At 40.7% G+C, this 21687-nt stretch overlaps 1 protein-coding gene across 3 annotated transcripts in view; it reads left to right on the top strand.

Moving 5' to 3' along the window:
* Positions 1–21066, top strand: part of Ttc1 (tetratricopeptide repeat domain 1) — a 54184-nt gene extending 33118 nt beyond the window's left edge. For all 3 annotated transcript variants that reach the window (XM_076856382.1, XM_076856381.1, XM_076856380.1), the window contains exons 5-8: positions 894–930; positions 6248–6396; positions 10701–10755; positions 20452–21066. In XM_076856382.1, the coding sequence (XP_076712497.1) occupies positions 894–930; positions 6248–6396; positions 10701–10755; positions 20452–20585 (375 nt within the window). In that variant the 3' untranslated portion in view covers positions 20586–21066. The remainder of the gene's footprint in view (positions 1–893; positions 931–6247; positions 6397–10700; positions 10756–20451) is intronic.
* The last annotated feature ends 621 nt before the right edge of the window (positions 21067–21687 follow it).

The raw sequence follows: 21687 nt of genomic DNA, 5'->3' as shown, positions 1-21687 counted from the left end.
TTTATTGCTGATTTTGTCTAGTTTTCCTATTTAGTCAACATAATTAGTATGGCTAGGTTGAAAATGGTGAAAATTTTTTTTTTTAATTCTGCCTGTTTAACTGTGGCTACTTATATCCACAGTGGATTGGATAGGCTATTTAACATACTTTATACAACTCATGAAGTTGGCTCAGAATTGGGTAAAGTGGCTTTTTGTTTGTTTCTTCCTTTAGATCAGGTATTTACTGTCACTTTCTCTTTGATATGGCCTGAAATTTTCTAGTGTCTCCACCAAAGTCAATTTGATTAACCAGGTTTTTTGGTATTTTGTTTTGAAAGGCCTCGGGGTAGGGAAGAGAGTACACTTAAATGCTTAGACCTGTAGAAAGTTGTTTGTTTTTTAAGCCTGCGCATGTATATAGATGAATTCCATCTCCAAGGTGAAGTACTTTTGAAGTGTTTAATGTGGCTTATGTGGCATGGGAGAAGACATTTTACAGAATATACAAACCAACAATTTGTATTAAGAAAACAAAAAATAAGACTTTTTTGGGGGGTGGTGCAGTATTGGGGATTAAATCAGGGCCTCACAAATATTAGGGAAGTGCTCTACTACAGAACTACATCCCCAGCCAAAAAAAATTATTTAAAGTTTAAAACAGTGTTCATTAACATATACTGCCATGTGTCAAAACCCTGCATCTAACAGTTTTTAAACACAGCTGGAACCTGGGCACAGTGGCAGACCCCTGTAATCCCAATGAACATGGCATAGCTGTTTTCACGTGATTGCTTTGAAAAACATTCCGTTTCTCTATAGCAGTTATTATGATCGGATCATACCAAAGGACTTTGAACCATTAAGATAAAACTATATATAGTAATGCATATTAATGTTGTGTTTCCTTTTAGGACAAGAAGGACATGGCCATCAATGACTGCAGCAAAGGTACATCTTTTATCTTACTACCTACTAGTACACAAGAGTGTTAGTTACCTCAGCTAGACCCACAAATACAGGGGCTTTGGGGCAGTTGTACACTTGTACCTATGTACTCTGCTGCTGGGGCTTGTAAAGAAGCAACTTTATAGTTTATATTTTCAGAGGTGCTATATAATAGTAGTCATCATAGAGTAAGCACACTTTCAAGTAGATAATTTAGTCCATTTCTTCTGTGTTAGAAACTATATGATGAAAAATTAAAAGCTACCTTGGCAATGGAACTTATTTGTGAAACAATTTACTTTGTGTGATCTCTGAATTGTTTTCCTTAGAAGTTCAAACTGAAGGTCTTAGCTGTTATTAGGGCATTTGGATCTGTGTGTTTGTGGAGGGAACGCAAAGCACGGTGAGGGTGCTTTCTCCCCTCTACCCACTTCAACCCCAATACCAAGGATTAACCATTGAGCTACATCCCCAGTCCTTTTTTTTTTTTTTTTTTTAAAGTTGTAGTTGGACACAATACCTTTATTTTATTTATTTTTATTTGGTGCTGAGGATCGAACCCAGGGCCTTGCACTGCTAAACAAGCACTCTACCTCTGAGCCACAACCCCAGCCCCCAGCCCCCAGCCCCAGTCCTTTTTATTTTTTAGTTTGAGAACTGAGATGGGTCTCACTAAGTTGCTTAGAGCCTCAGTAAGTTGTTGAAGCTAGCCTTGAACTTGAAATCTGTCTCAACTTCCTGAGCCACTGGGATTATAGGTGTGCACCCCCATGGGGGGCGTTTTCTGATTGTAGCAGGCAGTGACTTTTGATATAATCATCCTTCCAAACTGACTTCTCCAGGGCTGTGGATGGAACTCAATCTTAGAGCACTTATCTAGTATGTGTGGGGTCCTTAAAAACCCCACAGGGATCACAGATCAGGAGAATTTGCCAATTGTTCTTTTAGAGTCTATAAAATGAATCAAGCCTTTGCTGTATATCTGAGTTCCATTAAGGTCTTTATTTCCCACCAGCTTTTATAAAGAAACCTTAGATATAGGATCACTGCTATTTTGGGGGGTGTTTTGTTTGTGTGTATGGGGTTTGGTTGGTTGGTTTTTTTATTTTTCCAAATAGTATATTTTTCAGCTTTTCTACTAATTTTTTAAAAAAATATTTTCTGAGAGAATTACGGTTGGAAAGAAGCTTTTATGTTATCTGGTTCCCCTTCCACACAAAGCATGAATTCCCTTGTCTGTTTTTTGTTTGTTTGTTTTTAATTAAGCAATCTCTATTCACTTCTTAACTTTTCAATTGTTTTGTAGTATCTAAATGAAATTATTACTACAGTAAAATCTACAAGCTACTTCTGATCTATTACTGTCTTGAACTGGAACTAACTCTGAATATACTATTTTGTTGGGGAAAAAAGGTGTTTAATCTATTTCCTCTGTATGAGGTGTTTGAATTTGAAAAGCTTAGGAGCAAGCTGTTGATCTTCAGAGCTCCTTTCTCTGAAACCAGGTAGTCCAAAATAAATAAATAAATAAAAGCCTTTGTAAGCTTGACCAGCAGGTATACCATAGAAAACAGTTAATTTCCAGCTATATTCCTCTGTGTAGGCCCCCTTCTCTGTTAACCTCAACATTTTGGAAAAGGGAGGAAAGTGTTTTCCAGATTTCCTTTCAGATCTATGTACATTCTTATCCCTGTGCCTAGACAGCCATTATGAATGCATTCATAGGCAAAGTGGGTTAATGGTAGCTGGGTTCAAGTCCCTTCCACACCTCCAACACATATACACCCTTGCTCTCATTCATACACCTGGTAAGAATTTAACAGCTTATTTCTTTTTTTTAATATTTATTTTGTAGTTTCAGTAGACACAACATCTTTATTTTATTTTTATGTGGTGCTGAGGATTGAACCCAGCGCCCTGCGTATGCCAGGCGAGTGCGCTACTGCTTGAGCCACATCCCCAGCCCATTAATAGCTTATTTCTGAGGTCGTTTTAGAGCTCTGTACTACATAAGGAACAGTTCTAGTGCTAGTCACCCTAAAGTTTTCAGTGTTGGCATAAATGAGGTTTAAGGTTATTCTCTGTATAAATTAACAAGGAAAATCACATTATACTGATACTAGTTTTAGAGATATAGTAGCAATAGGAAAAATTCCTTCTCTTCATTGCACATACATAATCGGAAGCGGTCTACCAGTTGCATAGGTTGAGGTATCTGACCTAATGTGTAAATTGAGGAATTCCATTCTATGAAAGGTGGAGTAGAGGACCACTGGAGTGTTTTTCCTGTGGATAGTATGATAATCGTGACTAGAAATATTATAAAAGGGTATAGTGTACCAGACTAAGAGGAGGCTGGCAGGACAGCCTGTAGAGTTGAAATGTTAAGAGATTTGGGTTCTTCCTGAAAACCTTTTGCTGATCCCATCTTTCTCTCTAGCTTCTGTATATTTCTCTGATCTTCCTCATTAAAAGAACCATCTGTACTCCCTGGCTCCACGTCTCCTCCTGTTTGTTCTTCCCTCCTCTCACTTCCACAGGGCTTCTTCTTTGTCCATGCCCCTGAAGGCATGGCTCCTGTGAAAGTCAGCAACAGTTGCATCTCGCTCACTCCAGTAATCACTTCTCTATCCTCTCCAGTATTACTCCATCCCAGAAGCATTTAGTACCATTTTTCATACCTTCCTGTTTTTTTTTTTCTCCTGTTTCTTTGGTTCTTCATTCTTACTCTTCTCTGTGTGCTGCCTTCTCTGTTACCTCAACATTTTGGAAGCCTTATTTAGCTTTTTCTGCATATATTTTTTCCCTATTTGAACTTATCTAATTCTGAAGCTTTAAATGGTCTGTGTAAATTAACTCAATGATTCCATTCCATAATGTATACGTACTTCAAAACATCATGCACATCTAAATGTATGTAATTTCATCAACTTAAAAATAAAATTAAAATGGTTAAAATATATAAATTATTCAACTCAAGAAATTAGAGCAAAAAAGAATTAAGGGAACCAAAAGGAATGTCTAAGGTAAAAGCAGAATTAATAAATTAAAACTATGAAACTAATGAATACCTACTCTCTGTATGCTAAAGTTTACACCTTTAACTCTGTGATCTGGAGACCTTTATCCCATTGCAAAGCTATTGTTTCTTCCTGGATGTCTGGTAGGCATTTCAGATTGAAGATGCCCATTCACCCTTACTCTTCAAGATTTTCAGTTAGTTGTTTTCTATTCTAATAAATGACATTGCCATACATTTATTTACTTAAACTGAAACTTTTGTGGAGTCATCCCTGAATGTTCTCTTTCATTCCATTCCATGGGTCCTATGGGCTGAAATTCAAAAGCATATACTTAATCTGGCCACCTCTTTCAAGCTCCACTGTTCCGCCTTAGACCAAGCCAACAACGTGTCTCATCTGGGTCACTATAGTAGCCTCCCATCTAGTTACACTGCTTTCACCCCTGTCCCCCAGTCTACAGCTGAAGCAGTCCTTGAAAAAAAATGTATATCAGCCTAGGCATGGGGGTGCACACCTGAAATTCAGGCCACTCAGGAGGCTGAGGCAATGGGATCACAAGTTTGAGACCAGGCAAGGCAATGTACTGAGACACTGTCTCAAAAATAAATTAATTAAAAAGGGCTGGATGGGCTGGGGATGTGGCTCAAGCAGTAGCACGCTCGCCTGGCATGCGTGCGGCCTGGGTTCGATCCTCAGCCCCACATACAAACAAAGATGTTGTGTCCGCCGATAACTAAAAAAAAATATTAAAAAAAAAATTCTCTCTTTCTCTCCCTCTCTCACTCTCTCTTTAAAAAAAAGGGGGGGGGGGGCTGGAGGCGTGGCTCATTGGTAAAGTGCTCCCTGGGTTCAATTCCTTGTGTCACCAAAAAATGAAATTTAAAATAAATAAATAAATAAATAAATAAAATTTAAAAGATATAAAATATATATATAAATATATATATATATTAATTAGATTATGGCTTACACTTATTAGAAACCCTTCTAGTGACTTCTTATCACACCTAGAGAAAAAAGTCCAAACTCTTCCCTGGCCCAGAAGCCCTCCAAGGTATGGACCTGGCCTGTATGTTCACCCTTATCTCTCCTCCAGCCTCCACACTGTTCACTGACATGCCAGTATTATTCTTGTTTAAGGAATTTTATTCATGTTACTCCCTCTATGGTACATTCCTCCTCTTCTTTCAAATAGTTGGCCTTCCTCAGAAAGTCCCTCTTCGCATTCTCTGACCACTCTCTGAAGTTACCTCTTCACTTGTGTCTCTGTTACCTTGTTTTTCCTTCATGATAGCACTGTGACTGCATGAAGTCATTCCCGTGTGTGACGGCCTGCTCTTGCTGTACAAGGACAGCATAAAGCCTCATAAGAACAAGGCCTTTGTCTTGTTTACTGTGGTAGCCCAAGTTTTACTAAGACACAAAGATTCAGGTACTGTATAAATATTTCCTAAAAGCACAAATGAATGAAAATGAAGTCCACATTTTATGAAGAGGAAAAGTTTTAGAGATAAGACATTCCTTTCTGAAAGAAGAAACAACTCAGAAGGGAATAGGAGAAATGCAGTGTACTTGAACCAAAACAGCAAAGGGTTATTAGGACAGTTGTTCCTGCATAGAAGACAAGATTGTGCACTCATGACCCAAAGGTACTGGAGAAGTAGTATGAAAGAACAGTGAGGATTTAATAGTCAAGGCCTAGAAAAAATAAAAGGATAGTCTGCCACCAGACTGCTTTCCTTCAGCTCCCCTTTGGATCTCTTGTACTCATCTGACACTGTGTACTTAAGCTCTGTGTTCTGGCCTCTTCTGGGCTGTGTGGAAGACGTAGGCACATAACAGGACTTGGATTATAGACCTAGGTTTGGCAAACTAAAGCCATAAGCTAGTTCAATCTGTACAGCCCACAAGTTAAGAAAGATTTCTACATTTTAAAATAATTGCTAATTAAATAAAAAAATATTATTTCATATGTGAAACTCAGATTTCAGTTTCTGTAAGTAAAGTTTTATTGGAACACAGCCACCTTTATCTGTTTATGTATTGCCTATACTTTTGTGTTACACTAGCACAGTTAAGTAGTTTCAACTACAATTGTCTGGTCCACAAAACCTAAAATTTTTACGATTTTGTCCTTTATAGAACAAATTTACAAACCTTAGGTATGTATGGACTTTAACAAATGACTTTAATTCCTTAGAGGATGCCTGGTAAATGAATTTCATGTAGCCACATATATCCAGGCCCTTTTTTCTTTGTGATAACAATTAAGTTTTTTGTTTTGTCTTGTTTTATAGCAATTAAACTGAACCCCAGCTACATCAGGGCAATTTTGAGGAGAGCGGAGTTGTATGAGAAGACAGACAAGCTAGATGAAGCCCTGGAAGACTATAAATCTATATTGGAAAAAGATCCATCAATACATCAAGCAAGAGAAGCTTGTATGGTAAAACCTAAATTTTTAAATATGCTTTTTCTTCTAGTCCTTTTGTTTGGCACTCATCGAGTCTTAATCCTTTCTGACATGACTAAATTCCATTTCTCTGCTTATTAAAATATATGAGACATAGATCTGTCAAGTGATGGCCATTTACCCACTGTGACCCTGTGCCATTTAATCTCCATTATAACAGTGGCACATGTAAACCTTTAATTTCTAGGGTTGACAAGAAATGCATTTCATTGTTGCACCAGGGAACTCTTCTTGTCCACTGTATTTATACAGAGTAGGCCAAAGTGATTCTTAGTATTGGAGGTGATACACTTCTGGTTTCCTACCTATACTTTTCTTAATTCAGTTACTAAGTTTCTGTTCTGTCATCATATGCCCAGGACATTTCCAGGTGAATATATCCTAAATAAACCTCCTAATCTTTCTTGAAATGGCTGTTATTTCTGTCCTTGGCACTGACCATCCTTCTGCATCTAATCCTTAAATTTCAGAGTATGTGCAACAGAGTTAGATGTTTGTGTCATTACTGAAGAAATAATGGATGTTCAAATAAGTTTGAGAAACACTGACTTTAAGAAATTAAACAGGATCATCAGTGCCAGGCTTTTCAGAGAACCATTTGGATGAATCCTGAGTCAACACTGTGTAGTAGAAATTGAAGATAGTGGACGGGGGAGGGGAGGTGTTTTGTTTGTTTAATTTTTTTTAGTTGTAGATGGATGCAGTATCTTTATTTTATTTATTTATTTTTATGTGGTGCTGAGTATCAAACCCAGTGCCTCACGCATGCTAGGCAAGCTCTCTATCACTGAGCTACAATCCCAGCCCCCAAAACAACCCACAAAACTTTTTCAATTGAAGCCACTTGCCAACATGTAAACTTGGACAGATTTTACTATATAAAAATCTAGGTCTGACTCCTTAAAAATTGGAAGATGTGGGTATCTGGACTCCTGAACTCCCACACATCGATGCTCCCCTGGAGCTTTCCAGTTCCCCTGCTGGCCTCCCACCTCCCTCTTGCTGTGAACTGCCTCTCTTCCTATTTATATTTTCTCTTTGCCCCTCTCCCTCAAGGGCATTTGAACCCTTGCTGCACAGTATTTCCCACTTTCTTCCACAGAGCAAACCTGAGAAATGTTCACTAATAACCCTGCATTGATCTGTTAGGTGATTTTTCATTTTTTAAAATTTGAGGTGAATTATTTCTATAATAACAAATATTTGTGTAAAGGTGGCTGTCAGGAGATAGACTGGTTTGGATACATAAGCAGTTTGGAACTAATTTTAATCTAACATTCTCAGACTTGTTAATAAATCTCTGAATGATGGATGATAGGATTAATTTAAATGTGAAATGAAAAGGAAAAAAATTCTTAAAATCTTAGCTAAGTTCTTGGTAGCCTTTTTATTTGTCAAGTTAGTTTTAAGTCTTACAGTAGTTTTATATGTGGAAAGAATTTATTCTGAATTTTTTGTAAATGAGTTATAGCCCGCAAAATACTTGGGACCAATTACAGGAGTAAATGTGGCAATGAAAGATTCTAATCTAGCTGATCAGGGTGGCAGGAGGATTTCAAATTCAAGGCCAACTTCAGCAACTTAGCAATGCCCTAAACAACTTAGGGAGGGAGACTCTGTCTCAAAATAAAAAACATAAAGGGATAAGGATGTGGCTTAGTGGTAAAGTACCCTGGGTTCAGTCCCACTTCCTCCACCCAAAAAAAAAAAAAAAATTCTAATCCAGATCAGTGGTCCTCAGCTAGGGCAGTTTTGGTTTCAGGGGATGTTTGACTACTCTGGAGACATTCTGATTTTATGACTTGGAGGCATCTAGTGGGAAGAGACCTAGATGCTGTTAAACATCCCACAATTATCAGAATGTTCCTCCATAATGAAGAATTGTTCAGTCTAAAATATTAATAGTGCCAGGATTGAGAAACCCTGAGCTAAGTGATGATTTAAGGACATTTAAGATTGATCTAATCCTTTTTTAAGAAATTAGATTGTGATTGTATAAAAAAGGAACTTCAAATTAGAAGATACAAATCAGAAAAAAAATAAAATTTGAAAGTTACAAACCAAGTGTAGTACACACCTATAATCCTAGCTATTTGGGAGACTAAGGCAGGAGGATCACAGGTTTCAAGCTGTGCTGGGCAACTTAGCAAGACTCTGTCTCAAAATAAAAAGGGTTTAGGGAATGATCAAGCAGTCCCCAATACTGGATAAAGAGGATATAGCAATCAAACATAATCCCATCACTGACTATACCACCATAGACATCTAATGTGTTTCAGTAAGTTATTTGCTATATATATTTAATCACCAAATTGTAATTGCAGTCCTTCTTTGGTCTAGGCACTCTGATAAGAAGGAATATAACAGTGAAACAGATAAAACTGTGTATAGCTCACACACAAACAAACATTTAGGTTTTGTTTTTTTTTTTTCCTTTACTTAATAGGATCATATATATGTATTTAACCTGATCTCATTTTCATATTAGGATTTTAAGTGTTTCCAAATTCAAAATAAAGCCAAAGAATTTTTCTTTTTTTTAATTAATTAATTGTTTATTTATTTTTAGTCATGCAATGCAGCAGAATGAATTTTGACATATAATACATATATGGAATGAACGTACATCAATCAAATTGTCAATTCTATTCTGCTGCCCTTCCTATTTCCTTACTCCTCCCCTCCTCTCCCATCCTTTCTCTCTATCCAATCTAATGTGACACACTTTTTTTTCTTTTTCTCATTACAACATCATATATGTATTCTGTATAATAATGAGTTTCTCCTTCATCTTCCATGCAACTCCCCTTCTCCCTCTTTTTCCCTCCCACCTCTCTTCCCTATTTAGTGGTAGTCTTCTTCTCATGCTCTTCTTCCCTATCCCATTTTGAGTCACCCCCCTTATATCAGAGAAGACATTCGGCATTTGTTTTTTAGGGATTGGCTAACTTCACTCAGCATAGTCTGCTCCAATGCCATCCATTTGCCTGCAAATGCCATGATCTTGTTATCTTTTAGTACTGAGTGATATTCCATTGTGTATAAATGCCACATTTTTTTAATCCATTCATCTATTGAAGGGCATCTAGGTTGGTTCCACACTCTAGCTATTGTGAATTGTGCTGCTATAAACATTGATGTGGCTGTGTCCCTGTAGTATGCTCTTTTTAGGTCTTTTGGGTATAGTCCAAGAAGGGGAATAGCTGGGTCAAGTGGTGGTTCCATTCCCAGCTTTCCAAGGAATCTCCATACTGCTTTCCAAATTGGCTGCACCAATTTGCAGTCCCACCAGCAATGTATGAGTGTACCTTTTTCCCCACATCCTCGCCAGCACTTATTGTTATTTGACTTCATAATGGCTCTTATTGGAGTGAGAGGGTATCTTAGAGTAGTTTTAATTTGCATTTCTCTGATTGCCAGAGATGGTGAGCATTTTTTCATGTATTGATTGATTGTATATCTTCTTCTGAGAAGTTTCTGTTTAAGTCCTTGGCCCATTTGTTGATTGGGTTATTTTTGTTGTTGTTGTTTAACTTTTTGAGTTCTTTGTATAGAGATTAGAGCTCTATCTGATGTTTGAGGGGTAAAAATTTGTTCCCAGGATGTAGGCTCCCTATTCTCCTCGCGTATTATTTCTCTTGCTGAGAAAAAACTTTTTAGTTTGAATTCGTCCCATTTGTTGATTCTTGGTTTTAACTCTTGTGTGATAGGTGTCTTATTAAGAAATTTGGGGCCTGCCCCCACGTGATGAAGATTAGGGCCAACTTTATCTTCTATTAGACGCAGAGTCTCTGGTCTGATTCCTAGCTCCTTGATCCATTTTGAGTTGTCTTTTGTGCATGGTGAGAGAAAGGGATTCAATTTCATTTTGTTGCATATGTATTTCCAGTTCTCCCAGCACCACTTGTTGAAGATGCTATCCTTTCTCCATTGCATGGTTTTAGCACCTTTGTCTAATATAAGATAGTTGTAATTTTGTGGATTTGTCTCTGTGTCCTCTATTTTGTACCATTGGTCTACCAGCCTGTTTTGGTGCCAGTACCATGCTGTTTTTGTTACTATTGCTCTATAGTATAGTTTAAAATCTGGAATCTCAATACCACCAATTTCACTCTTCCTGCTTAGAATTACTTGAGCTATTCTGGGTCTCTTATTTTTCCAGATGAATTTCATGATTGCTTTTTCTATTTCTGCAAGGAATGTCATTGGGATTTTGATAGGAATTGCATTGAAGCCAAAGGATTTTTCACCAACTCTTGTTTCTTTTTTTTCCTCAGAGATTACCTAAGCAAATTGAAGAACGTAATGAAAGACTAAAAGAAGAGATGTTAGGTGAGTTTGCTTTCTTACTCTTACTCTCTCTTGACTTCTTAGCCATTTTTGACTCCAAAAAGAGCATCATGGTTTAGAAAGGATACCAGCATTTTCAGAAACCAAATTTCCATTTTGTTTTTCTTGAAAAATTTTCTTCCCTCAAGAATGCAAACATAATCTAGTTCCCAACATGGAATACCACCAGCCTCTGTTTCCCATATTAATTTTATAAAAACAATTAAGTTTCTTCATTGAGTAATCACCCCTTCATTGGAATACAGTCAATAATGTCAGAATCAAGGGAATTTTTGTTTTAAAAACAGCAGTGAAGGGGCTGGGGAAGTGGCTTGCTTAGCATATGTGAGGCCGTGAGTTCAATCCCCAGCAGTGCCAAAAAAAAAAAAAAAGACAGCTTTAATGTTTGAGAAGACATGAGAGGGCAGGAATTGTGCCTAAATAGTAAAGGAAAAAAGAGTTGTGTTGAGAGTCGGATGAATGCACACATTTGACCCGTTATTTAGTTACTTCCCTTATTTGTCAAAGCATTTACAGTTGGAATCAGAGAACCTCTCTGGCTTGACTAAGAGGATTGGTACTTCCTAAACCAAGACCTTACATTTGTTAAACCTATCTGATATTTTCCTGTGCAAGACCTGCTGTATGTTCTTATATAAATATGTTCTAAATCTCTTTCATGAATTACTTTTAATATATTGCAGTCACATGGGCCTAGAGGAAAAATAATTTAAAATACACTGAGCCTGGCCATTTATGACTTGGCATCAATATCCAGAGAATGAGCACAGATTTCCCAAAGGATCACTCTAACAGCAGAATTGATTTAGAGGAAGCTTTTAACCTAGTCCACCCAGAGCCTTCTGGCCCCTGCCAGGTAGATTCAAGACTCCAAGGAAAGCTCCTTCAGATTCAGGGTATTTCTGGAGCCATCCCCAGGTTTTCCAAAAAAGGCTATTTACCTAATTTACATATTTTATTAAACTTGACACCATCTTTGAGCATAAAAAATTATTTTAGAGGTACTTTTTTCAAAGGAGGAAAAGAATATTTTCTCGCCTAGTCTACTTAACAATGATGCTCTATTTTAATCAGAAAAAAATGTGTTTAGCTGAACTGAATCTTGGGCTGAAAGATGACTTTTTAAATGACAGTAGTGGACTTGGAATAGACATTTCTGTTAAGCAAAACAGAAATGCCTTAGGTCCATTTTTCTGAGCCAATCCAAAACCATAAAGGGACTATACAAACTGAATCTTCCTGCCCATTGTTAGTCCCAGATGGAATCAAAACTCCCATCTGTCGTTGTCACTATAAATTCTAATTAGCAAAAGTTTCCTATCCTCATGACTTTGGCTTTTTCTTGTATCATTACCTCTGTGAAGTACTCTAATTGGGTTAGGAGTGTTCTTCAGTGATAAACTGCTTGCCTAGCATGTGTAGCCCTGGGTTCAATCCCCAGTTCTGCAAATAAAATAGGTGCTCAAATTTAATTCTGTACTCGTTTCTTCTATAATGAAGACTTAAGCAGCATAACTTGGTTGATAAATAATGTGTTGTTACACATCAGTAGTTTGAATGACTAGACTCTCTTGTTAGTAAATGTAAGGATTGTGGATAAAGTGTTGCTTCCACTTTGTTAACCCACCAAAGATAACCTGGAAGAGAGAAATTATTTCATTGTGGAATTTCAACCCACAGAATCTTTTTGGTGTTCTTTCTCCTTGTGATAGAAGAGATGACTGATTCATGTGCTGTGAAATCCCTGGAGGTTAGGCTGTCTGAGCACAAATTAATGTCACTTGCTTAGACATTCTGAGACATTCTGAGCAAGGCGGGGCCCATAGGTGCACACATGTAATCTCAGCTGCTAAGGAGGATAAGGCAGGAAGATCCCCAGTTCAAAGTTGTGCTGGGCAATTTAGCAAGACCTGGGGAAGTGGCTCAGTTATAAAGTGCCCCTGGGTTCAGTCACAGCACCAAAAAATAAAAATTAAAAAAAAAGAGAGAAAGAAAAGCTTATGTGAAAGTACAATATAGAAAGATGGCATTTTATTTGCATGAATGTTTAGATCCAAATGTGCAGTAGTCCTATCTTATTCAAGGTTTTGCTTTCCTCAGTTTTTGTTTCCCTGGTCTAAAAATATTAATTGATAATTTCAGAAATAGAGACTACTTTCATATAACGTTTATTACAGTGTATTATTAGGATTGTTTTATGCTGTTAATTTCTTACTATGTATAATTTGTAAATTAAACTTTATCTATCGCAGGTATATATGTACAAGAAATACATGTAGGAATCTGAGATTTCAGGCATCCACTGAGGGTCTTAAAAGTATCCCCTGCAGATAAGGCGGGGGATCCTGTGTAGCATTTACAATTAGGTAAATTTGAAAAACAAAAGGATTTGAAGGCAGAGGGCTTGGGACGACAGGCAGAGCCTTTATGAGTATCTATGTCTTCATTTTTTTGTTTTAATTTTACAATGTTAAAAAAATTGCTCACATATATATATAAATAGTAAACACTTAAAAATGTAAGTGAGGGGCTGGAGCTCAGTGGTAGAGCACTCACCTCACACACATGAAGCACTGGGATCAATCCTCAGCACCACATAAAGGTATTGTGCCCATCTATAACTAAAAAAAATAATAATAAATAAATAAAAATAAAATTAAAATGTAAGTGAGTGACCAGACACTTTCACGGTCCTTGAGGCTCAACTGTAGGACACGAAGGCCGAGCTCCTAGCACTGCTACTCAACATTAGGGAGTGCTTCACACATACCTGGGTGACCCGCAGCGGGAGCGCCTCGGGGCCACTTCCACACGCAGGGACAGCAGCCTTGTTGGCAGTTACACTGGGAGTGTAAGTGGTGTTTGCTTGGAGACCAAATGACGATGCTAACATAGGTCTGTCGTTAGCTTTGATCACAAGTAGAAAAGAGTGTGGGGCAGAGACATTGTCATTGACATTGCAGGTTTGTTTGTCCTGTATGCCGACCCAGCCTAGAAATCTGTCAAGCAAGTGGAATTGTGAAGTACTATATGTATATGTTTGTGGTTCTTCTTGATTTCCTGTATTCTGAGTCATCAAGTCGTCTACCTTCTCGAAAAAGTCACATAGGCTCCATGGGCTTAGCTTTTTACACAGTGTAAGAGGAAATCTCTGCTAAAGTGATTTTCTCTCTAATCACTAGAAATAGGTGTTGCAGTTGGAGATGGATAGGTCGGTCTTTCAATCAGGCTTCTCATCAATATTCTAGTCACTAACTATAAAAGCAGGTTATCTTTTGGAGCTGGTTCCCAAAATGTACCCAGATCATTATCACTCAGGTGGTCAAAAATGCAGTTTTTGTCGGATGCGGTGGTGTACACCTGTAATTCCAGCAGCTCGGGAGGTTAAGGCAAGAGGATCGTGAGATCACCACCTCAGCAAAAACGAGGCACTAAGCAACTCAGTGAGGCCCTGTCTCTAAATAAAATACAAAATAGGGCTGGGGATGTGGCTCAGTGGTCAAGTGCCCCTGAATTCAATCTACTACACCCCGCCCCCCAAATGCACAGTTTTGTCAGGAGCAGAGGGCATACCTGTAATGGCAGAAAAATCAAAATTTTAAAGCCAGCTTCTGTAAATTAGCAAGACTCTGTCTCAAGAAAAAAAGGCTAGTGTATGGCTCAGTGGTAGAGGACTAGTTCCAATCCCCAGTATCGGAGATGTAAATAATAATGATCAGCACAATTTGGGGCCTACCATAGACCTGTTAAATCAGAAATGAGGGACGGGGCCCAGCAGTCTGTTTTGGCAACCCTTCACATGTTCTGATGCACACTCAAGTTGAAGGGTAAGGGAGGATGGTGTAGAGGCAGTTCCATTGAGGGATGAAGGCATGGCCACACCAGTGTTGAGGTCAGGAGGTGGTCCAGCTCAGCTCAGAGCAACCCCCTGAGCAGAAACAGGTCAGTCAATGCTTTTTATCTTCCCTTCCTCGTGCTGCAGCAGCAGAAGAGAAAAAATAGAAAGCAGACATTTTAGAAAGTGTGCTCTTCTGATTCACTAGACTTAAGAACTCAGACAACTTTCTCTGCAAGCCACTGCTTGGCAGGTGTCAGTTTTGGTGTCTGTTTGGACCAGTTACCATTGAAGGAAAAGAGCCAGCTCGCTGAAGGTCATTGCCATTTGCTGAGTGTGCAGGGGATACCAAGCTTCCTTTGATGCTGGGCCTGACATTGGGATATTTCCCAATAGCATGGACAGCTTGTATTTAGCCATTTCATGATGCTGCCCCTCCTTCCTTAACCAAGGGCTATCAGGTACCTCTCCCCACCTTGAACACTTGGAGCAGCTACATGAAACTCATTTACACCCTCAAAGACACAAAGGCAGGGAGGGCATTGCTGGTAAGCCCACCTTCCTTTCACTAACACATGTTACTGCTTCCAAGCCCTGTCCAGTCTGACACACTCGTGGGCCTAGTTCATAATCCAGCCCACGTTTTCCACTCATGCCATCACCTCCTTCCACCTTCTTGGATCATATTTCTGGTGTCCTGATTGCTGAACTTGTCCAGTTGTTTGGTCCTGGCCACTAGCAACCTAATGAGAGCATATGTACAAACTGAATTGAGAATACCCTCTTGATCTAGGGATATAGCCCCTTAGTTGAGCTCTTGCCCGGCATGTGCGAGTCCCTGAATTCAGTCCCCAGCACTGGGAAAAATACCATCTTGTATGAGTGCCACACTTGAGAACTACATATGGAGATTAAAATAATTGTTCATTATCATTGCAAGGATACAAGACCTTTTTCTGGGTATCCTAGTGCTTTACATGTCTTTCCTCAAGTAGTAGAAGGTCCTAGAATCAGCTCCCTAAGGATCACAAAGCAAACTGAATTGTTATGTCTATCTTGAAGCTGCTAGACCCGTAAGTGTGGGGATGGAAGGCTGGGCTTTTTTTCCCCTTTCCCGTTTCTCTTCAGGGTACTCTGCTTAGTGTTCTTCGTTACAGACTCTGTATCTACTGTAAGTATTTTGCACTGTGGCCACGTGAATCTCTCCCAGTTTCTTGTAGTTGCTGTCCTTGTTCCCCCAGTAGGAAATAATCAGTTGATTTTCAGTGCTCTGTTTTGTTTTGTTTTTTTTTTTGTTTTTTTTTTTTTCCATTTCTTAGTTGCTGTGCGTTTCTCTTCTCAAGAGAGAAGCTCCTGCTTCCTTGACAGTTCTTGGTAAGGCTGATGTCAGCCTCCACTTATACCCTAGAGCCAAGCTAATAAAAGAATTTGAATTGGGTGGGAGTTCTATCTTTGTGCTGTGTTCTCCTGATTTGCCTTTGGCTCGAGGAAAGCAGGAGTTAGCTGCATGCCATGGTTTCCTGCCTTATCAAAGGAAGTGCAGTGTGAGCATTCATTTATATGCAGGTATGTTCTTCAGAAAAGGAGAAAGTTACACAGGAACTATTCCATTATACCCAAACCCAGTAGTCTTAAGGAGATGAAAATAAATGGCATATCCTCAGGATATACTGCCTCTTGCACAGTTTTATCTCCAAAAAGAAATGACACATAATTAATCAGTTATCATATAATGGTGTTTGAAGGGAGAGAAATTTCGTACTGATCAGAACCAGTGGCAAGCAGTGGTCTCTGGTCCTAAACAATCTTGTGAGCACAAAAAGTTATGGACTCTTCACTTTGTCGTGAGCTGGAGTCTGACCCTAATAGGCACATGCTGACACACTGTGGCTGAGTATAGGTGTCAGAATTGCTACAAGTTGTAACAAAGACACCTAACTCATTGCTGTCCAGAGGGGAGGTACAGAATTTGATAGCCAGTGAGAATTATGCAGACAGGCTGCTGTCATAAATGATCCTATCCTATTGGGGGTACATGGCAACTGCTCTTGTCTCTGAGCACTTAGCCTGTTTCTGAACAGCAGGCAGGAAATTTTGTGCATGATGGTGTGAGCATGGCTTCCACGGCTGCTGCTTCCCTTCTTTCATCAAGGCATCCGTGAGTTTTTCAGACATCAGCACTTTGTTGATTCTGCTGTACAGTTTTGCTCTGTCCATTTGTTCCACTGGCCACACTCTGGTTTCAGAATCTTTCCATCCAGCATGGTAGAAATGTTTGTCTGTAAATAAATGCCTTCTTTTCCATGATGCTGCCCTAACTTTGTGATGGCTAGAACCACCCCAGGCCCTCCCTTTCTGACCCGTTTTTCATTTCACCATAGGATTATTAACTTTGAAAACTCCATTTTCAAGCTGTCATTGGACTCCTTGGGTGTGAGAACCCCAGGCCACCAGGCCTGGCGCAGGAGAGCCCGGCAGGATGGGCCTCCTGCCTGCCCCTCAGTTCGTCCCTCTCAGGTGGTTGCATTTCGCCTGCCCTTTGGTGCCTGGTTACCATCAAACTCTCACACAAAGATGGGACAAGACTTCCATTGTCTCCCTCTTTCCCTGCCTAAGCTGGAAGGCATCTTCCTCTTCTCAAGTCTCCTAGCACTTAATAGCTGAACCACGGACGAACTTGCGTTATGTGTGTGTCTGTGTCTTCTCCCCATCAAGCTGGGCTGCGCAGGCCATCTCAGGCATCTTTACCTCCCCACGACACGCAGCACAGAGCCACGCGCACACGTGGTGTCATTGGATGGATTAATTCAAGTCAGGTAAACTCAGGTCTTCTCTTCTGAGGAGACTGTGTCATCCTGTGTCTCTTAGGTGTCTCTTCCTGTGTCTGCCAGGCACTTTGCATACCTTGTGTCATTTAGCAAGCGGAATGTCCCATTTCACATTCTGTTCTGGGAGTGAGAGTAGGTGAGACTAATTGTGGGATGTGAAGAGGCGGCCATACTGGACTAGAAGGGAAAGACTAATGCTGTGTGTTAGGCTGGCTCCTCCGAAAAACAGAAGTCAAGATAAAATCAGAAGGACAGGAGCTTTGTTGGTGACACACCTGTGAGGGAGATGGGGCTGCAGTGGGAGGAGGCTGGGAGAGCCCCCAGACCCCGTGGAGGGGGAAGGGCAGAGTCTGCACCTCAGTTTCATCAAGGCCATCAGGGAGCCAGCATTGTGTCCATCGGAGGAGTCCCTGGTCCCTACCAGGCCTGGGCAGCTTGTGGGAAGACAACTTTAACATGAGGTGCTGATGGATTCTAGAGTAGCTGCTGTGTCCCCTGCATTTGGAGAAGCATGTTTTCATGGCTATAGAATCAACCATACTGAAAGTTGAAACATTCCTTGTACAGACAGGCCCTTCAGCTAGCGGGCAAAATGAGGAACTAGGAAAGAAGATTTTCCCTCCACCTGCTGTTTGAACACGTGGACTCTTAGCTAGGAACAGTCTCCGTGTACTCAAAGGGAACACTTCTTTAGTGTAGACCAGCCTGAGCCAAGCCACTGCTTCCAGGGGACACTGCACTGTGGACATAGCAGCAAGCCTTTATCCTGGACTTGGTTGCCAGCCTTCAGAGCCCGGTGGCTCGTGGTCTCTCCTGGCAGGGCTTCTTCACTTTGCAGCAGGTTGTGTGAGTGCCTCCTTTGGGCACCCCTCAGTTTTTTGTGTCTCTCCCCACTAAACTTTGGGCATCTCAGAAGCCAGGAATTACTTTTATTCTTTAGGCACTTGTGCCTTACACAGTAGACGACAAAAAAGATACACAGCTTATAATGTAAATTGTTTTTCTGGAATGGGAGATGAGCTTGCAGTGGTCCCTCCATCGAGGGAATGGCCCATGTCCAGACAGTCCAAGGTGGACTTTGAACAGGCTTCTCCAAAATGGAGCTTCCCCTCCTGGGAAGTCTGATGTAACTCTTGACACTTACTCTCACGTCATTTGCTCCATGTCACAGAGCCAAGGGTGGTTGCTGTTGCAGTGGGGATATTTTACTGTTGTTGGGTTTTTTGTTTTTCGTGGCACTAGGAATTGAACCCAGGGCCTCACACATGTTAAGCAAGTGCTGTACCCAAGCACTTTCAGACAGAGTCTCACCACATTGCCCAGCCTGGCCTTAAATTTTTGATCCTCCTGCCTCTGCCTACTGAGTAGCTGGAAATAAAGTGTGTGCCATCACACCCAGTTTACTGGATTTCTTTAAATGGTTTTGGGGGGACTTTTTTTTTTTTTTTTTTAAACTAGGCATTGAATCCAGTAGTGCTTAACCATAGAGTCACATCCCCAGCCTCTTGCTAAGTTGCTTAGAACCTCACTAAGTTGCTGAGGCTGGCTTTGAACTTGTAGTCCTCCTGCCTCAGCCTCCTGAACCACTGGGATTACCGATGTGCACCACCAGGCCCAGCCAAACTGGCAAATTCTGGAATTGCATTGCTAACAGGTTTCCCTCAGGATGCCAGGTTTGTCTCTGCTTGTTGTGATCCCTTGCCCGTTACCTGAGGCTGTGCTCCTGGCCTCTGTGCTGCTCCTGTCTATAGGCCACCCCAGGCTTTTGCTGAGGATTCTCTTAAACCAGCAGCCCATGTGTGCCACAGGATTAAGTTTGGGAAGCCTACCTGCTAGAAAATGGCCTTCCTAGGTTCCAGAAGTTTTCTACAATAAAGGCGGAGCTTTCTCTGAACTCAGTTCGCTTCTGTGATGAGTTACTAGGAAGACTTTCCAGATTTAAAGACCAGAAATGAGATTTAGCTCAGTGGTAGAGTGTTGCCTAGTATGCACATGAGGTTCAGCCCCCAGTGCGGGGGCCGGTGGGTGAGAATAAAAATAAAGGTCCTGCGTCTTTAAATTATTTTCCTGGGCTTTACTCTAAGGGTTGGGGGGTGTACGCAAAGAGTGACAAAAGCTGCTAACCGGAGAGTGGCAAGGAGCCTGTGCCTCTAAGGGTTAGAGGCGTCTCTCCTCATCTACCCCTATTCTAACCTCCTTTGAAAACAGATCTGCAAAAAAATTTACAACAGTTTAGGAAGAATTGCAACTTTTTTATTCACCATCCCAACCAGGACTTTCTAAGAACACTCCTAATTTTAAATAATCCTCCCACTGCCCCACAGGTCCCTATCCATCTCTGGAATGTCCTTATATACAAACTACATAGCCCCCTTTCTTCTTTTTCTCATGGTCCTTTTTTTATATCATAAGACAGCATAAGAATCACGTGTCTCGGTTTTGGTTTCATGACCCAGGATTACCCAGGTGGGAAGAAGACCCTGGTGCACTGGGCAGATGAACAAGGTCTCATTTCCCAAGAAATGCTGTACTTGTGCAGAGGCTAAAAATGTGCTTAGAAAAATGGGGGTTTTGAGTTCAAATGCAGGCTCAGTAGAAATCTGTTGAGTTAAATTAAATTTACTGTCTGCTTCTGCTTGGAGAGGCCACATGTGGAGGAACCTCTGGGCTCACCACCAAGCAGGCAAGGCTTGGGGTGCCTTCACCCCACTGCACTGGGAGCAGCAGCTGATTTCCCAGCATGCATCCTGGAAGCCTGAGTCCTCGGGTAGTTCTGGCCAGTGTGACACGAACCTCTGATCTCCCAGAAGAAAACCAGCAAGACTGCCTCACTCAGATGGGCGCCACAGCCTTCAGAGTTGAACTGGCCTAGAAGTTTTCATATTATTTAAAAGCAGGCATTTCTTTAACTGCACAGAGGTACTATGTATTTTAGTCAGGAAGGCAAGGTCTGTTGGTATCGTCCCACTTCTCTTGGCTCCTGTATTTATTTGAGTTTTTGCTTTTCCATTGCAGGTAAACTAAAAGATCTTGGGAACTTGGTTCTCCGACCTTTTGGGCTCTCCACAGAAAATTTCCAGATCAAACAAGATTCCTCTACTGGCTCCTACTCCATCAATTTTGTTCAGAATCCAAATAATAATAGATAACAAAGATAACAATAGCTTTAAAACCTGACTTGGAAATTGTGTGCTGCTTACTGTTCGCAAGGGGCAAGGCCCTGCCAATATTTAATTTTCAAAAGCATCTTAATCTAAGCTAGTCCAAAAGGCTACCAGTAGAGCCTAGAGCCACCTTTTCACTCTTGTTTCATGGTCAGAGTGGAAGGTACTTCTAATGCAATGAGCCTCATTTAATTTCATTTTAAGGTGGTGTCTGTGCAGCTGTTGTCCCTGGTTCTGACTGACCTTTGTCCAGGAGGAAGTCTGCTTGGCAAGGCTGACTTCCCTGAGCCACACAAACCCACTAGCCTAGCAGACCTGTGGTCTGGGAGACTGCCTGGATGTGATTGACAGCCTCCCCTGGAGTCTGCTGCCCCTCCCTGATCACACAGCTCCTGGCTGCTGTGCAGGGTCTCCAGGATTCCCTGGTTTCCTCTGTAATAATAAAAGCTTTCTTTGGTGGTCTGGACTGGGTTGTGAATTTGTCCCCTTCTCAACAGCTAAAGTTCACTGGCTTTGGGCAGTAGTGTTGGTTTCAGGCAGCATGGCTGATTCCAAATTCCACAAATCTGCCAAAGTTATAGTTGCTGCCTTGAAGATTTATCTTGAAGAGATGACCATCCTATGAACTAGAATTCAGAAGTTCCACCTCAGGAGTTGTCTTGGGCCCCTTCAGGTTTGTGCAGATGATTATGAAATCAGTGGTTTTGACCAAGCCTTCATTGTAATTTCAATTTAAAATAGCTTCATTCAGGAATGGTGGTGTGCAGATCCCAGAACTAAACCATATTCTTTCAGACATGTGACACCAAAGGTTTGCAGGAGAGATGATTTTCCTAGTCATCTGTTGGTGCTGGGGAAAAGTTTTCACACTCTTATTTGAGTGCACAGGTGGTACGTGTAGGTTCATGTGGGGACTCTGTAAGTGGTATGCAGCAAGGACTGTGCAGGTGGGTCCTGCTGGCTGCAGAAGCCCTGGGAGAGGATGTAAACTCCTTCACAATCTTGAAAAATTGAAGGGCTAAGGTGGTAGTTCAGTTTCTAGCATGCACTAGGTCCTGGGTTCAATTCCCAGGACAGCAGAAGAAAG

Source organism: Callospermophilus lateralis, chromosome 5 (assembly GCF_048772815.1).
Source record: "Callospermophilus lateralis isolate mCalLat2 chromosome 5, mCalLat2.hap1, whole genome shotgun sequence".
Taxonomy (NCBI): Eukaryota; Metazoa; Chordata; class Mammalia; order Rodentia; family Sciuridae; genus Callospermophilus; species Callospermophilus lateralis.
This window is presented reverse-complemented; position numbering and strand designations above follow the sequence as displayed.